At 43.0% G+C, this 18,241-nt stretch overlaps 6 protein-coding genes across 6 annotated transcripts; 1 reads left to right on the plus strand and 5 right to left on the minus strand.

The window, feature by feature from the left end:
• Positions 1–747: 747 nt before the first annotated feature.
• On the minus strand, positions 748–2,843 carry EAF02_009837 (uncharacterized protein; the record flags this gene model as incomplete). The annotated part of the gene is made up of 2 exons (XM_038905885.1): positions 748–2,657; positions 2,714–2,843. The coding sequence occupies 2 exons, from the start codon at positions 2,841–2,843 to the stop codon at positions 748–750; spliced, it is 2,040 nt and encodes a 679-aa protein (XP_038754308.1).
• Positions 2,844–4,712: 1,869 nt separating this feature from the next.
• On the minus strand, positions 4,713–6,360 carry EAF02_009838 (uncharacterized protein; the record flags this gene model as incomplete). Its single annotated transcript, XM_038905886.1, has 2 exons — positions 4,713–6,085; positions 6,138–6,360. The coding sequence occupies 2 exons, from the start codon at positions 6,358–6,360 to the stop codon at positions 4,713–4,715; spliced, it is 1,596 nt and encodes a 531-aa protein (XP_038754309.1).
• Positions 6,361–7,810: 1,450 nt separating this feature from the next.
• On the minus strand, positions 7,811–11,311 carry EAF02_009839 (uncharacterized protein; the record flags this gene model as incomplete). The annotated part of the gene is made up of 1 exon (XM_038905887.1): positions 7,811–11,311. The coding sequence occupies one exon, from the start codon at positions 11,309–11,311 to the stop codon at positions 7,811–7,813; it is 3,501 nt and encodes a 1,166-aa protein (XP_038754310.1).
• A 993-nt stretch (positions 11,312–12,304) lies between these two features.
• On the minus strand, positions 12,305–14,262 carry EAF02_009840 (uncharacterized protein). The gene is made up of 4 exons (XM_038905888.1): positions 13,468–14,262; positions 13,033–13,357; positions 12,789–12,968; positions 12,305–12,736 (listed from the first exon to the last, which is right to left on the minus strand). The coding sequence occupies exons 2-3, from the start codon at positions 13,148–13,150 to the stop codon at positions 12,835–12,837; spliced, it is 252 nt and encodes an 83-aa protein (XP_038754311.1). The 5' UTR covers positions 13,151–13,357; positions 13,468–14,262; the 3' UTR covers positions 12,305–12,736; positions 12,789–12,834.
• A 1,357-nt stretch (positions 14,263–15,619) lies between these two features.
• EAF02_009841 (uncharacterized protein) lies at positions 15,620–17,059 on the plus strand (the record flags this gene model as incomplete). Its single annotated transcript, XM_038905889.1, has 3 exons — positions 15,620–15,677; positions 15,743–15,750; positions 16,010–17,059. 3 exons carry the CDS (start codon positions 15,620–15,622, stop codon positions 17,057–17,059), a joined length of 1,116 nt encoding a protein of 371 aa, XP_038754312.1.
• Positions 17,060–17,239: 180 nt separating this feature from the next.
• EAF02_009842 (uncharacterized protein) lies at positions 17,240–17,902 on the minus strand (the record flags this gene model as incomplete). The annotated part of the gene is made up of 1 exon (XM_038905890.1): positions 17,240–17,902. One exon carries the CDS (start codon positions 17,900–17,902, stop codon positions 17,240–17,242), a length of 663 nt encoding a protein of 220 aa, XP_038754313.1.
• Between the last annotated feature and the right edge of the window lie 339 nt (positions 17,903–18,241).

Genomic DNA, 18,241 nt, shown 5'->3' on the forward strand with positions numbered 1-18,241 from the left:
ATTGCATTAGGATTACCCAGAATGAGAAGGTGATGATAGTGCGTAGCATTCGACGGGGTTCGAAAAGTTAAAAGATTCAAAATTCAAAATTCAAACAAATTACAATAAAATGGTGGATTTTTAAATTATTTTTGGTGAATTTTCTGTCTTTCTAACTAATACATTCTCCACACCTATGGCCATCTAATACGAGAATTACCTCAATTAAATTTCCAATTTTTGAATATTTAGACAAAGGAAATAACCCTGTAGGAGGAAAGTTCGGTGTATGTATCCAAAAGCTCATCGAGTCCAGTAGGACAGAAGCAATTTCAATACCAGCATGAAGATTTGCTGCCGATGTATTACAGTTTCCTGGTCTGTAAGTTCTGAGGGATATTCTAACCGTTTTTTTGTATGTCTTTGTGTTTTCGAAAATCATTCGCCAACATTTAAATCTCTCCAGAATTATGGTCGGTGTATCTCCTTTTGTCAAGTTACCAGCTTTTGGATCTCGACGTTGGATTTGCATGGCACACCGTCGGCTCGAAACGTGAGAGAACTCGCTCTGTTGTTGTTCTATGTCACGAATACACTTGAGGAAATTTTGTTGTTCCCAATGCATCGGTATCGAAATTTATTGTCCATCAGTAACAAAGATCCAATATTCAGACCCGTTAGCCTATATCCTGATCGCTCCCATACTCAAACATTCAAATTGAACCCATCGGATCCCTCCACCCCCTCACTCAATCGCCTGCATCTCAATTAGACCTCATTAAAGTCGATTCCGTATCGGACATTCACCTGTCCTAAGAATGACATATCCTTCTGAATTGCCTGGTAGCAAGTCTGTGCCTGTCCTGCAATTCGAACGAATTCAAACCTTGTACATGCAAATCCATACTTCCTGCATGGCATTGGAGTGACAGAAATGACGATGTACTTGCACCAACTTCCGAAGTAGCCATGCCAGAAAGCTTCATCAAGTTGTTGAGGTGCTTCGATTTCCAGGAAGCGAGTCTCAGGGCCCTTCCACTCGTATGCGCCGTAATCATTGTACCAGACCTTGATCTTACGGCCACGAATGCGAAGACCACCCTTGTTGCGAGCACGACGGTAAAGCTCCGCACCAGCCGCGTTGGTCTTGAAAGTCGCCTTGGCGGCTTGTGTAGTATGGCCATTTTGAGGTCTGACCATAGAAAGCGCAGCAACGGCACCACAATCAAGGATCTGCATGAACTCAGCATATCCGACTTCCTCTGGAATGTTGATGATCCACATGCAACAGTTGATGTGTTCCGGAAGATCAAGCAGATCAGGATGATTCTCGTCACCCTCGTAGTTAGTATCTTGGCGAGACTTGTCTGGGATCATACCTTGCTCACGGAGAAGCATATTGGTCGGACGGAACTTCTTTACCAAATGAGAGAGATCCGGAATTGTGACTTGTGGATTCATCATGCTATTATCCATGACCATCAGTGGAGGCTGGGAAGCAAATGCAGTTGTCGGCGCAACAGCTATACTTTGAGTGAAGTAGTCCATTGAAACTGGGAGGATCTCTGGGGCGACTTGGTTAAAGTCGCTGAATTCAGTTAATGAATCATCAATGAGGCCAGTGGTCATCTGTTCATCCTCAAAAATGGCGGGATGGTATGAAAAGTTACCAAAACCAGTCGACGCAGAAGCCATTCGAGTGTGCTGGCTCTTGTCAACAAAACTTCCAGATGCAGATGTCATCCGAGTATGGCCTGTGTATTGGGAGGCAGAAGTGTCGAAACTACGGTCCGCGGGGGTCCAGGTGTCAGTACCAGTAGTCGCAGAGAAACTCGTGTCGGTCCTCGTGTGGGCCGTTGACCTCGAATTGATACTTCTGGAACTGTTCATTGATCGAACAGTCCTCAGATGTTGCGGTGCTGGTTGAGCTAGTTGAGCTGGTTGAGTTGGCTGAGCTACCTGGACTGGCTGAGATACCTGGACTGGCTGAGCTACCTGGACTGGCTGAGATACCTGGACTGGCTGAGCTACCTGAGATGGCTGAGCTACCTGAGATGGCTGAGATGGCTGAGTTGGCTGTGCTGCATAGACAAAACCGACAGCGGCAATACCTTCACGAGGAGTGTTGGATGGGACGACCACAGATGCATTCCGAGATGAGCGCGGAGAGACCGGAAAGAATTGCTGATGGGTACCAGTGGGTGAGATGAAGAAAGGTACTGCTCCATCACCACGACTCAGAAATGCTCTGAACAATTTGGTGTCATTTGAGCGGGGGGTCTTACCCAGTGTTGATGATGGACTCGAAACATTCTTGGAGCCCATCATCCGATTAGAAGCGCCATTTGCCGGCGTCCATTTGGGCAAAGCATTTCCAAATAGACTCAATGGCGATTTCTTTCGATTGGCATTAGTGACAGTACTCTGTGGAGCTGTCATTCGGTGTCGAGACTCGAACATATCGTGCCATCGCGAGCGCTTTGGAGGAGAATTTTTGACAGTTTCATCAAGAGTCATCGCTCCCGCGAATCTTTGGCCCAGTGTCTCACTTTCGACTTCAAATTCATTCTCTTCATCCTGATCATGCTCTGCTTGAATGGCGAGGCCTTCGAGACATTGGACATGATTTGTTGTGACTCGAGAAGGAGCAGGATTATCTCTGGCGGTGATTGTGTTATCTGACTCAAGGTTAGTCACGTTACTTAGATAAAAACTTGGTAGAAGGGAAACATACCACTAGCTTTGGATGATGTACTTGACCGAGCTCCCGTTTCTAATTTGCTTTGAGGTTTGCGATTCTTGGTGGAGTTCTCAGTTGACAGGGTGCGGCCATTATACCAAGATTTTGAGACTGTGATATCCATCTTGAATTGAATCAATCAAGAAGATTAGTTGGTGTTTACTGATCTCTTTAAGAGAAAAACGAGCGTTGATTAACGAGAGAATTATTGGAAGGCAACAAGTATAGAAATCTCTTTCTAAACTGTTAGATACAATAGTGAGATATTTCTAACTCCGAGAAAAGACTTCCAGGTTGTATGGAGTTGTTGCCCAGAAGGGATTTCAAGAAAAATTGTGGGAAATAAATGAATGTGCAAAGAAACCACGAGGAAAGTCGTTGAAAATAACTTGGTAGTTAGATGGAAGTTTGGGAGGATGGAAGACTTTAAACAAATAAAACTTCTGCTACCCGAGCAAAGTGCGCGCAACTTCAATTTACAGCCGTATCCGAATGCTCTAAAACCTGCATTGAATTAAATATAAGATTGTGTACGGCTCACATTGGAAGAGTGAATATATTGATGTCATTAGACAACTCCCATTTTAGTATAGATTAGCTAACACATATCTGCCTACTTTCCCAACGTCTAAGGTAAGCGAATCATTAATCATTTCTATATCTTGAAAAAATAAGGTAGACAAAGCTAGCTTGGCTTGGCAATATTTACTGAAACTCAAGGCAGAAAAATTGAGCTGGTGAGGAACAGTACGATTCAAGGCGCTCATATCTTGGCACCTCTGTTTCGACTATAAATTGAAATTAGATTATATGATAAGCCTCGGGTGGCTGTGATACGATGAAAATGTTGGAAAACTAACTTAAAGAATGATATCATTGAGCAAGTTATCCTATGTAGAGTATTATTCAATTAGACTCAATGATATGATTTTTTTGATACAGAAGACAAGAATTTTACATGGTTTCAAAAAGAGAATTTAGGACAGCAGACTTTTCAGAATTTCGAGAGGGAAGTGCAGTTGGAGCAGAAGTCGAACCATTTTTATACTATTAAATGACGATCTTGATCTTCGTTCGCTTGCCTTCTAGACCGTCTTCTTAGAAGAATTCCAAAAGTTAACAGATAGATAGGTAATTAACGGACTCACACAGACAGAGTAATAACCATGGGTGCCTCTGCTTCATAACCATAGGCCAAATTTCATATATCACTTCATTCGATATTGTATATTCACTTTTTTTTTCTCAAAACTTTGACACATAATATTCTCCAACGGCTGTATGTTCAAAGAGCAAGATAAGAAATCCACTTCCTCTTTTGAAACACGAATCTAGACAGTTTCTTTGAAGTCGTGAATTAGGATTCAGGCGCAGCCAAGACTTAACCGAGGATTACCTCAACTCAAATCAACCAAGCCTACCGATTCACTGATAAATAATGACTCCAGTTACCAATCACGGGTTAGGAATTCTGGAATTCATCCAAATGTATAAGAAATTCCCAGCGCCGTGTATAGGGGCATAGTTTTGGATGGATCTTATGAGATGAATGTATGCTGCACTATAAACTGTGTGCCATTTCGCATAATTACACCCGCAAACGATATGAAGTCTAATTGCGAGAATAGATTCGAAGAGAATATCTATCTCTATCAGCTGTAAAGCTTCAGTTCGCAATAATCAGAGGAGGAGAGCGGCGCAGTTTTCAATTGATGTGACAATTATTTAATCACCCACTTGCTCAAAGAAAGGAAGTTATATCACAAACAAAAATGACTTCAAGAACATAAGTACTCTAGTTTGATTTCAATATACTTATTATAAAGAAATCGCTACCTCTATTCTCTTTGCACTATATATCTAGAATTTTCACCAAGCATGTTCAGTGATGCGAGTCTTTGTTCGTTCTGGACCAAAGTCTCCTGCCATTCGTACCCACTCAGCCCTTCCAAAACCTCATTCATTACACCATGATTAATCTATTGAAGGTCAATCATCTAAGAGGCAAGGTATCCCAGTCTCTTCCACAAGGATCTGGCCCATATTTACAGAACACCTTACCCTCAAACTGAGGATCATGGATGATAGCTATCAAGATGGACTGAGCCTGCGCTTCGATTCTAGCAAAGCGGAACTCCATGGCCCTTGTGACCTTGTTTTTTGGGTCAAATGGCAAGTAAGAAACGTGATCAATTTGATATCTCGTGACCTTGCCAAAATATCTTCTCCAGAAACTCTCAGTCATGAGTTTATAGGGTCCATGAATATGTATCACTCGGCTTTGATGTTCCTGGGCGTGTTCAACCATGCCGTAGTCATTATAGACGGCAGCGAGATGATGATCGCGAATTTGAACCCCCAGAAGACTATTCACTAGTGCCATAAACCTAGCAGCTCCTTCGGCATATTTGAAGGTGATTTTGGCAGCGGAGAATGGACGTCCCGGAATGGGGTCGTTGATATGAACGGATACCAGGGACCCGGTGGTAATGACCGCAAAAATCTCCTTATACTTGACATCTTCTGGGAGATGACTGACAAATACTGAGCAGTTCAGATTGTCAGGGAGACCTCTGATTGCCTTGGTGCCTTGTCCAGTCGCCTTGTAATTGGTTTCAGTCGATGGCAATCTGCCGCGATCACTCAGTGTTGTTAAGCCAGTAGGACCGTTCGTTGAAGAACTTGGCACGCGAGCATTAGAATGTGGTTTGTAAGAGCCTCCAGTAAATATTTGTCTGCCCATACTGGAGTCCCCCTGCCATTGTGAGCCGTCTTCAGACTGGTTTCCGTGGCTGGCTTTGCCTCTACCCGGGAGAGTCTTCGACTGAAGAACAACAGAATCGGATTGTGATCGCGAGTGTGAGTTATCAGGACCGCCTCTCTTGTGAGGTAGGATGTACGTCATGCTCGCGATAGACTCTGAATCTTTGGGGGACCTCAGGGATGCCAGATATGGCTGGTCGAGATCGTCAGCATGTTTGGCGATTTGGCTCCCCTTATCATCTTCGGAGTTGTAGATGTCTTCCTTATCATAATCATTTATGACTTGGTCATCAGTGCTTCTGAGGGTCTCTGTATCGCTATAATCTCCGGTGAAAGCCTCTGGTAGTGCATGCAACCATGAGTACAATGGGGCTGGATAGTTTCTCGTATCAGTATTTCTGACACGATCAGGAGTATCATCAACCCTAAAACAAGACTTGTAATCTACTTCCCCAAACATCAAGTATTCAAATTTGAAGTATCCAAATGCTGGGTGATACATTGGGGCGGAAGAGAGCCAATTTCGGCACGCAAGTTCAAAGGATGATCTGTTACCATGAATCATGCTTTTGGTTAAGCTGAGATCAAGAAACGATTTCATCACTAGGCAGATATGTTAATTGGCAAATTCTATAAAGAACGATAGGAAACTTACCAGGTTTCCTCAGGTGGACGGGCTCAACATCTTCGGCCGCATCTTCTTCCCCTGCTAGACCTTCTTGATACGCAGTGCCTGCATCGCGTACTAGGTCTTGTCCCGTCATATAAATATGACGATGGAGATCTCCAAGATAATATCCCGGTGCTAATTGGATCAATTCCTTCTTGAATGCCAATGAAGCGGCATCTGTTCCTCGGAAAGCATTCATCTTGTTCATTGTGTGAAAAGAATAGTTCTGTTTGGGAAGTTTGAAAATGTTTTTGAATTGCTTGAACAGAAAAGAAAAGTAGACAAGTAACAGGGTATATGTGAGTTGCTATTTGAGGATTTTGAAAAGAGATTCGAGAATCTTGTTGATGTCAAGATAACAAGGAGTAAAAACTCAGGATTTGTTGATTGAGAAACTAAACCTCGAAGAAACTTCAAGCCTTTATACTATTCAAAGTCTTTCAAGAAAATCATGAGTCTCTCTTTTGACCGTACAATAAACAGAATAAGAAGCACTTGGAAGCTTAACATGACAGTACCAGTCATTATGCTCCAACCAGAAACTCGACTCTGTTCTCAAGACAATTCTCATGTGAAGTGAGACTTCAGAACCGTAGCGGATACTGCTGGATGAGTACCATAACAGTGGAACAAGATCATTATTCGTAGATATCACAGAGATATACTTGAAATATGCAATGAGAAACTGATAGCATAGATCCAACACTTGTCTTCATGGGAACATCTAAAGATATTGCTTAAGGTTGGTAAGGTACTTTAATAGTTACCAACTGACTGCTGGATAAATTCTATAACAGTAAAACAAGATCATGATCCAAGAACAGTATAAAGAAACACTAAAGAAGTACTTAGAAAATACTTAAAACATACAGATAGAAACTGACAGTATAGCTCTAACATTCTCTCCATGAGAAAATTCAAAGATATGGTTTAAGAATGATAAAGCACATTACTAGGACCGACTGACAGTCTTGGTCAGAGGGTAGTCGGTACCCCCTTTTTATCCTTCTTAAAACGATTTACCACTTGAAAATGTTAAAATCGTGGTTCTACGTGGAAGATCATGCAAGACTGACAGTAAAACTATGCAAATGTGTGAAGTGAGAACATGATCTTATCCAAAGATACATTCCATAATAAAAGCAAGAGTAAAAGCATTTCCATCAAAGTTAAAAGTGTGATAAGGTATACCCCTATATTCAACTAAAACCCCTCAACAAATCAACCCACCTATTCAAGAAAATCCACAAAAATCACACAATCAAAAAATTCAAAAATCATCAAAACACATCCCCAGACCGAGCAAAAAAACATGAAAGAAAGAGATCTTTTCTAAACATCGCTAGGTTCTCTCCTCTTCTTGTATGACTTGAAACACGCAAATTAACATTTTTCTCGCTTATTGAATATGGCCTCATGCTCCTGTCACGAGGCCCCAAAACAATCTTTCCGCATTGAACAGCTGCAGTAACAAAGTATGGGAAGAAGTTCCTTGTGATAGAGATGGATTGGTAAATCCGTTTGATTGGACTCTTTGTACCAATTAGATATAAATGTTGACTGTGATGTGATCATACATGATACTAAAAAACCACGCACCCATCAATCATACAATCATTACTCGCTCTTCAATGCACTTACGCTCCATTTCAATCAATTCAATCTTCTGGCTCATTCTTAATTTTTACTTCCCCCGCATCATCCAGATCAGCCAAACCCCTCACTCTCCCCTTACCCATAACCGTCTCCGCCAAAACCACCGTCTCAATCCCCCTATCTCTCTCATCCACCGGCCCCATCGGCAACGCATCAACATCAATTTCCATCCCGAGCAGACTTTTCAGAATAACCTCACTACCCGCCTTACTCATGACCTCATTTGCATGTTTACAGTTCTCACTCGCAACACACTCTACACAGCCTTCATAACAATGACAACCCTCTACTCTTCTCAAAGCTTGTTTGAGTAGCAAATCAATAAATTCAAAAGCCTTAGTACTAATACCCGAGCCCGATGCTCCACCTTTAGCATCGTAGAAAGTAAGACGAGCAGGACGTTTCCTAGTAGTTTCTTTTTGAGCGAAATCTTTCACGGCGATTTTACATTCCGTGCGGACATCTCCGGGCATACTTATTACGAAATTGGGCATGAGTGATAGGACTGCGTGTTCTGCTGCATGAATAGCACCAGCGATATTGAGACGTTTTTCGACGAGGATCTCGAGAGCGAGTTTAGGAACATCGAGCCACATTCCCTTACTATGGAGAATGATAGGCGGATTGTCTACTTGAATGGCATCGAGAATGCGTCTCTTCTTATCGAGTTTGAAGAAGCCAAAGACATTTTGCTGGATCTTGATAGCGCCGAAAAAGGCACGAGAGAGGGAGTTGGGAATGCGGCGGATAGCTTCGGTTTCGATTGGGTCGATATCAGTGTAGTCGCGCTGTTGAGTTGTCCAGTCGACCTTGACAAGTTCAACTTTGGCGATCTTTCGCTCAGGCGAGAACTCTTTGACAAGATACGTATTTCCTTGGTGGAGGAATATACCACCATCGTAGAGTGTAAAGAACGCTCGAGAAGCTTCTAGTTCTTCCAAAACAATATTCTTACCATGGCTGATATCGATAATGGCAAAATGATCCTCCTCAGTGTCTCGAATTGCGACCAATTTCGACGGAGTGGGTCTATATCGTTCGCTGCAATGGTAGAAACCAAGCTCGTCTTTTACCAGTCGCTCTTCCGCTACCTCGGCCAAGTTTTTAGGAAAGTAAATTGCATCTTCATCTGGACGGATGGGCATTTCAAACGCGGCGCATTGAACGTGGCCTTCAAGTACTAGCATATTCTGCAAGTCGACCTGTAGCTCACAATTTGGCTTGGTGAAGATCTCATCCGGATTATTCATATAGTACTGATCACTAGGGAAGCAATCACCAATCAAAACTGATAGCGAATCCTTGTTTCTCCGTCCAGCTCTTCCGCTCTGCTGCCGCAGATTCGCAATCGTATATGGAAACCCCACGGTTAGAACAGCATCCAAAGATCCGATATCCACACCAAGTTCCAGAGCCGTTGTTGCAATAATACCCATTAGTTTCCCCTCAAACATCTCGCTTTCGATTCGTCTTCTATCTTGTGGTGTATATCCACCTCTATATCCCATCACACGAGCCATACATTCAGGACGTCCCAAGGTAGCCAGTTCCTCTTTCACAGCACCAACCAAAGCTTCACATTGTCTTCGAACACGGCAAAAGGCTATAACTCGAACTCCTCGGAGAATCAACTGGCAAAATAATCTAGCAGCCTCAGCTCGTGTGTCTCCACGCCCACTTGCAGGATCTGCAGGATCCTTGAAAGGTGTATTCCAACAAAGAAACTCCTTCCTACCAGAAGGTGACCCATCAAAATCTGTCATTCGTACATTTTCAATCCCAAATATTGTTTTGAAATGCTCCATAGGGTTTGCAACCGTAGCAGAACAAGATATGAACTTAATGCGTCGATTGCCTAATGCCGCGCAAATTCTTCTCAGCCGTCTCATTATGAAAGCTACGTGAGAACCAAATAGTCCATTATAGACGTGAATTTCATCGACGACAACAAACTTGAGGTTCTGCAAAAAGGTTCGCCACTTGTCCTCTTGTGGAAGAATGGTGATGTGTAGCATATCTGGATTCGTGAATATGATTCTACCCTCATCGCGTATCATATTTCGATCCTTCATTTCTGTATCCCCATCAAAAGTCTCCACAATAGCTTCCTCAAGACCGGTCATGAATCTCATCATCTCCTTCAGACTTCTCCTTTGATCTTGTGCTAGAGCTTTGGTGGGAAATATGTACATTGCTCTAGAATGCGGATCTTTTTCAAGCTCATGCAGAACGGGTATCTGATAGATCAGAGATTTTCCAGAACTCGTCGAGGTCGCTACAATAACATTATGTCCATCGTGAAGATTATTGATAGCTTCAGCTTGGTGAGCATAAAATTGCGTAATGTTCTTGGTATTGTACAAGGCATTAACCAGATTTTGACTCAGCACGAAATTCAAATCTCCATATATCGCTTCGTGAGGATCGAAGACACGATGCCCATCAGGTACAATTTGACCAGTATACCAATCGCTCTCTTTGATTTCCGTAATGATACTCGATATACTTACGCGTTCCTTAGGTATGCTTTTGGGTAGAACACTATGGTCTGGCTTCGGCGTGGTACTTCTTGATATTGACGGTATAGGAATTAATGGCTCAGCTTCTTTTAGTAAAGTTGCTTCTGCATCAACGCCATCTGCCTCGCATCGGTTAAGAAACGCATTGATTGCACTAACAAACTTTGTATTCCTCTTCTCAATTAGATTCATCATCTGCTTTTGACTGAAAACCGGCATCTTCAATTCCTCATCCTTTAATTTTCTGGTCGCCTTTACTGCTTCTCCCGTCTTCTTACTTTGCACTTGTCTCTTCAGATCACCATCTATGAATTCAAACAGTAGAACTTCCTTGCCCTCTCCATCTGCTCCTTCACCATACCCTAAACCTTCGACACCTGTGAGTCCTCCCACGGAAGCATCTGGAGCAGGTCCAGCAGCGTGCCAATTCTTCGCCCGCCCACCCTTGAAAGTCTCATCTCTTTCTGCGCCTCGAACATCCAATTGTAACATTGCCTCATCGACGTATGAGAAGTTCATTCCATTCGGGCGCAACGCCACTATCTGTGCAACATCCTCGACCCTGAGCTCCCGCTTTATATGTCCTTCAACCGCACTCTTGAGATTATCGAAAGTAGTTGCTAGATGCTTTCGTGTAGAGCAGAATGTATAGACTAAATTCAATGCTCGATGCGTCTTCTCGAGAGTTTGAAAAGAGAGAGGCCATGGAATGGCACTGGTTACCGGATTCGTGAATGAAGATTCATTTCGAGCGAGCGCAGGAGTGGCTTTCCCCTTCGATACCCGTCGTGGCTTTTTCCCACCATCATTTTCTTTCGTGGGAACAGTAATACTGCCAGTTGTCGCAAATATTCCTTGATCCTGCTCAACCGTGGATTCGAGGGACGTGGGCGAGGTAGCATCTGAATGCGCATCTTCGATATCTTTCCGTTTGCGCTTCCGAACTGGTTTGTTGGAAACTGTTACAGCCTGTAATTTGGCCATGTTTCAGGCGTTTCTGGCAATAGCTTTCACATGATGTTAAGTTTCAAGGGAATGGAGAAGCGTAAATGGGTGGCGTTCTCGCGATCGCGCTACTAAAACGCGGTATCACGTTATGACGCTAAAGCTGTTTGTCTCTCGATGACATAATCACGACTCACGCAGAAGTTCCCTCTCCTTTCAACATTCTTGATTTTGAATCTTATGTAGTAGACATTTCAATGATTTCATATATCCTCGCCCAAAACAAAAAGTACAGAATCCATCGACCATTGTATCCCCAAGAGAAGTATATAAAGACACGACCTAAGACATTACTCAATAATTCATCATTCCTTTTAATTCCACGAATAGCAATCTAAGTAATTTCAACCTCACATGTACAGCATATCCTAAAATCCCAAATCCCTATCCCTCACCCTAAACTGCTCCCTCAAATCATGACCTCAAAGCCATCCACCTAGCAATTTTAATCTCTGGAAAGGATTTCCTTCGCGCAATCTTTCATAGCCCGCCCAGTTAGCTTTTACTCAGCCAATCTCACGTAAGTCCCACACGCGTGTCTCTTTTTCGGTTAATTCAAGGGGATTAGTTTTCGAGTTAGTGATTACTTGCTACTTTGATGAACCTTACTATGATTTCAATATATGAAGTACTGTCAGAAGATAGATTATTTGAGAATAGAGCGGATTGATGTGTAATTCGTATGGGGATGGAGAGTATGTAGTAGCAATCGATTGTTGATTGATACTGGTCATATATCACATGGAAACATCTCCATGGAGGAGATAAGTGTGGGTATTCGAGAAATTTTTGCTTGCTTTGGAGTCATGAGGATAGAAAGTCATAGAGAGGATCTGAGAAGAATGGTCGAAGCCCGTATCAAGCAATTGATTTTTGTTCGAGGGGGTTTGTTATCCATATAAAAATGATTTTGTTTTCAATTCTTAAGTTTTAAGAACCTTGTTTGAGATTGCTTGAGAAGAGAACGTTTCAAGAAGTAATAAATTTCAAGATCAATTAGCTATGAGCGCTCCATGCCTGCCTGCCATTAATTCCTAACGATCCGTTCGTATTGCACCAGTATTACCAACTCATTTCCCTGTCCAAATTCCAAATCCATTCATCCAAGCCATAGAAAATACATAATGTAAAGACCGAGATAACCAATTCCGTTCCAGCAGAGTTGATTTAGTAGTAGAAAAACTTAAGAATAATAAAACCCATAACCCCTGTTAAAGCATGCCGCAGTACAAACAATCTTAGTCCAAACTCCTGCGTGGTTCCATCGTGAGCAATTTAGAAAAACAAAATAAAGTTGACCCACACATCGCGCACTATTACTCGAGTATATGAAGAGAGAACGAGGAAAGGGGGTAATTAGATGGCTCGGTTGAATCGGCGACGCATAAGCTTGATAGAGTCAGACTAGTCTTCACGTCAGCCTTCGCCCAAATTCTTACTTTCCCAACTCACATACCTCGCTCTTCCCCCCGTTTCACATCACCACTCTCCCAATGCCATCATTACAAATTCAATCTCCCCATGCCTTCTCCCAATTCTATTTCACAATCGCAACAAGCCTGCTTCATTGGCCAGATCTCCCAAACAACTTCCTCTAATCCTCTTGGGCATGTTAAATAGTTCGACATATCGTATCCTGAGCGTAGAGGATTGATTAGCAAGTTGTGAATATCGGTTGCATCTCAGTTCCCGCAACTAACCTGAACAAAAATCTATTTCCTTCAGAACGACGTGTCTTGGTGGGTGTATGAGTTGCAAGGGGACGAATTGGGATTGACAATGAGGCGAAGGGAAGGGCTGGATGTGGCGGATGCACATTCTAAGGGGATAGTGTGAAAAACAAAAGGCTAAAGAGAGCGAATATAAGAACGGAAGATGGCATTCAAAGCCAGGAATTTGAATTCAGAGGTCGAGGAAAGAGAGCGTAATACCCCGGCGGATGTGCTTCAAGATGACGCGTACGAAGAAATCTGTAGCTCTTCGACGTGTAGAATCTGATGGAATGGCATTTGGGTACCTACCCTCCTATGATTTTGTTGTGGAGAGTGAGTGTTAAATAAAAGTGTCGCAACGAGGAACGAATTTAGGGATGAGATTGAAGATCGACGAAACAAGAAGGAAATAAAATCGCGCACCCTCATTTATATGTTCATCTTTCCGTTGTGTAAAATGAGAATCTTAGACCAGTTCTCAACTACTACAATTTGTAACTCATATCCCATGATCCAAAGTTCAATATCGGATACCTTTATCATTGAGGAATGTGGAACAGGGTTTATGGGGTAGGAGTGGCTAGCGAGAAGCGAGAGAAGCTGATACCAGTTGACCGACGATTCAACGCGATGTCGCCTTAACAACGAGGTGCATCTTTTGATCAGTTCTTGCGTGGTTTCGTGTGGAGGTCTATTGTTTCGGCTGAAATTATGAAATTCTGTTTCAGAATAGAAGTTTCAGAGAAAGTGAGAACCTTTCAAAAAATGAGATGCAGTTTTCAATCACTTGTCATATGAGTTCATTCTGGCATATGTCCTGCCTATTGAAAACTCCCATCCTGCAGACTTCACATTCAGGTTGCACCCTTTATTATAAGGGGCTACTAAGGCTTTCCATCTCTCCGTTTCTCCACTGGAAATGTCATCAGTCACCATTGATGTGAGACCCCCAAAGGTTAAACTTTACCTCTGCTTCTGGATCGTGATTCAGCTTTTGGTAACTGAATTTGTTGGTGCTGGACCGAAGTATATTGAAATATAAACAATGTTTGGTAATGTTAAAAGACTAAGTGCGCCACGTGTCGGTTACTAGACCCTCACATCCACTATTTTGGTCATTCCGTTATCTCCGCTTCGACAACGGTATCGAGACTGGGGAAACTGATGGCACTAGACCCTCACTTCCACCAGTTTAGTTGTTTCACATCCACATCATCGAAAGCCAGGAGTGTATTGTGGAAACATATTCAACTAACAAGAATGGGCCTTCACTCCCGGTGTTGTGGTTGTTTCATAAGCTGACGCCCGCCGTATCCATAGCAGTGAATAGAGTTTGGACGATTGGATAACTCAAAGCAATTGTACGGCGTAGTAATCTCAAGCAAAAGGAATGGGGTCCGATTTGCGAGGTTTCTCGGTGGGTCAAATAGCGTTAAGTAATATTTGAGTTGGGTGAAGATTGGTTTCTTTGAGAGCAATCAGTAGCTGATCTCCTTGCTTCAGCAGTATTAAAAAAAATACAAGTATTTACCCTTGTATCATATGAGACATCATCACTCAAATGTCCGCAATCGTTTTGAGCGCCCACCTTCTTCATTCGCGAGCGTTTAAGATTCGGGCAAAGTGACCCATGGGCCATCGCTGAGAGCAAACTTGTAACAACCCTCACGAGACCTGATGTATTGATTATTGATTATCGGAAACTCTATTAGGTGTAGACAGACAACTTGTACTTTGACGTGAACAATTATAACGACCACCAAGTCGAAAAGGTACGCCAAAGAAGCGGACACTGAGGATTTCTCTTGAAATATTATTCCAATAATTGGAACATCTGGAGCATCGTAGCACAGAACAAGTACATAACCGACATCTTTGTGTAACCACTCACAAAGGGGGAAGCTTTCGGCACTCTACTTAGAGCGAGGACATTCCGATAGGGCCACTGGATACTCAACTAGATGGCGTATGGATACTCCTTGCCGCAAGATGTACAGCGTATAGGCATCTAACATGCACAAAGCTCTGTCGTAATTGGTGTTTGTAATCCGTAACTTTACATTGGATTTGTGGCGAGGCTCAATATTGGATGTGTTGTGATACCTGATACCAAACTTAGTATTGGATAAATAGAGAACCTGCATTGAAAGATAGAAGCGGCCCCTAATTCCGAAAGTTTATTGGTGATGTTGCGTTGTTGCACCAAAAGAACATGGGAGTCAGTGATCCTCGAACCATGTTCTTCCAATCATGAAAATACCAGGAAATCTGCATGCAACAAGAAAGCAGAACTTGGAGTTTCGACTTCGCTGATGTGTGGCAGGCAGTACATTTACTACAAAAAGATGACTTGCATCAATGTTGGTGATCATCATCAATCATGAACGAACCTTTTACGGCGAGATGTCAGTTTCGCTTGGCGGGAAGACGGGTAACCTAATGTCAAAGTTTAGTTCAGCCCACTTTTAACTTATCAAAGGACAGCGACAGCTTCTTCCTCCCAACGCCATAAATTCCCCTTGATAAAATAACATCTTTGAATATTGAAGATATTGTACATACGAATATTGCAAATATGGGAAGTATGGGATCTGAACAACAGAAAGTCAACATCTGGTTAGATTGTGATCCAGGTAAGTTTATCATCCCAAGATGAAACCCCCGCGATATCGGAACCACTCACTTACACTTTTTGCAGGCCACGATGTAAGTCTTATATCCACCTTCTTACATCACGTCTTCGTGTCTGTCAATGCGACGCATGTTGGATGCATAGAATGAGAGAACATGGGATGTTTTAGAGTTCAATAAGCTCCCTGTGCATTGCATTTATGCAAAAGTTAGAGATGTTGAAATGGATTTATGTGTAGTCACATGATCCATTCTCCAGATATAAGAAGTTGAGAATCGTTGAGCTGAGACAAATATTATGATGAAGAAAATAAATAGCTAATCAAATCAATAGGATGCATTCGCGATCCTTCTCTCAGCCTATCACCCCTCTCTAAGTCTCCTAGGAATCTCCACCGTCCACGGAAACTCCTCCATAAACCACACAACCTACAATGCCACCTCTCTCCTCACAGCCATATCGGCAACTCACATCCCCGTCTACCGGGGCTCAGGAGCTGGATTAGTACGCCCGGGTGTTCACGCTCCAGCGATCCATGGGGAATCTGGACTGGAAGGAACAGATCTTTTACCGACACCAGCTAAAGGGCCGGTTGATGAACCTGCGATTGATGCTATGGCCAAGGCGTTACTTGCTACACCAGCAGGCTCAGCATGGGTTGTTGCTACGGGTGCACTGACAAATATTGCCTTGTGCTTTCAGAAGTATGAGGGATTGGCTGAGCATATCAAGGGCGTCAGTATTATGGGTGGTTCTGTCGGGAACGGATTCACAAACGCGGTATTGGGACAAGTCGACCATAAAGAGCGGATTGGAAATTGGAGCGTCTGGGCCGAATTCAATATCTTGGTTGATCCCGAGGCCGCAGCATTTATTTTCGATCACTCAGTTCTGAAAACAAAGGCGGTGTTGATTCCATTGGATATCACTCATCAAGTTTTAGCCACGAAGGAAGTGCAGGATATGTTGAGGAATGGGAAGGAAGGAAAGGAGAATACTAAGTTGAGGACAATGTTGGTGGAGTTACTAACTTTTTTCGCCGCTACCTATGATAGAGTCTTTGGAATTAGTGAGGGACCACCATTGCATGATCCGTTGGCGGTGGCCGTTATCATGGATGGCATTTCGGGTGCGGAAATTCCGTTTTATGATTTTAAGGATGGCAGGAAGAGGGAGAGATTTGAGGTAAAGGTTGTTACTGAAGGAAGTCATGATGATGCCCAAAAAGGATCGGAGACCGGTAGAACGATTGTTAAATTGCTTCCCGAGGGAGAGGAGGGAGTCAAGATTCCAAGAGGCCTGGATATCAAGAGGTTTTGGGAGGTAGTAGAAGATTGTCTAGCTAGAGCTGATGCCGCGAATAAGGCAAACGGAATCGTATAGACAAATAGAAATTTAGACATTTATTTCCAGGTTGTTGTACTATGATCTTGAGATCTGTCTACCCATAATTTATAACTCCAAGACACGCTTATTGCGGCTTCAAATGACACCGTTGTTTAATCCAGAATTAACGCCGTTCGTATAGCAATGTGTTTCGATGCTGTAACAAGAAAATCAAAATCACTCCTTCGCGTCCTCTGTTGGCAATGCCTCTTCCGTAGTTGCGGTATCCTTCGCATCGTTCTTAGCTTTTGGCTCCCCATCGGCATCGAACCCAAGCTGATCCAATTCCCTGATCAACTCATTGATCTTGATAACCTTGGCAAATTGCTCTGGTAACAATTTTGCACCATCTTGTTGACTTTTTTCCTTCAATTCCTTGGCCTGCTTTAGTTTCTTCTTCAAATTTCTAGCTTTCTTCTCCCTCTCCGCTTCCAGATCAACCTCTTCTTTCTTTTCCTCTTCCCCATCCACATTTTGCTTCCCTTCCCTCCAGTTGTCCGCTTGACTTCCCTTCAGGTCCCCATTCCCATCCTTTGCATTCTCAGCAGCCTTCTTCCTTGCCTCTCTCCTCTTTGCATTTTTGTTGCTAGCTGCTGACCCCGGTGTAGTTGATTCGTCTTTTAAACTCTCAGCACCAGGTGGACCTCTACTAGCACGATTCTTGAAGTTTTCTGCTGTACGGTTTTTGTATACTTCGACATCCTCGGGGGGCTTGTAGCCTGGACGAATTTTTATTTCTTTGCGCTTTGTACCGTCGGCGCGCGTGGAGGAGGGAATGTGACGATCGCCCGTTTGAGTTTCGACGATGCCGGCTTTGGAGGGGGTGGGGACCGAGGGCATTTTCTGAGTTTGAGGGACGAGGCCCTTAGAATAGGGAGGAAATCTCTATGATGCGGATAGAGATAAATATAATATAGATATGGATTTTGAAAAATGCTGGGTCAAAAAATTGGTGAAGCACGTTGGTTATTGTAAAGGTAAACTTTAAACTTTATCAAACTTTACTACGAGTAGAATTGCTATGAGGCTGTCATACCAAAATTGTTACCCAATCATAAGTCAATCCCGCCCAAAGCTTTCAACCAATCAAAAGCTTTTTGATATGACCATCGGAATTTCACGTTGTTTTATCCCGGCTCAGCCAAAATTCGTCCGATTGCCCTACAACTTCAATTTACG

This window comes from Botrytis sinoallii (genome assembly GCF_014898435.1).
Source record: "Botrytis sinoallii strain Bc 23 chromosome Unknown BSIN_022, whole genome shotgun sequence".
Classification (NCBI taxonomy): Eukaryota; Fungi; Ascomycota; class Leotiomycetes; order Helotiales; family Sclerotiniaceae; genus Botrytis; species Botrytis sinoallii.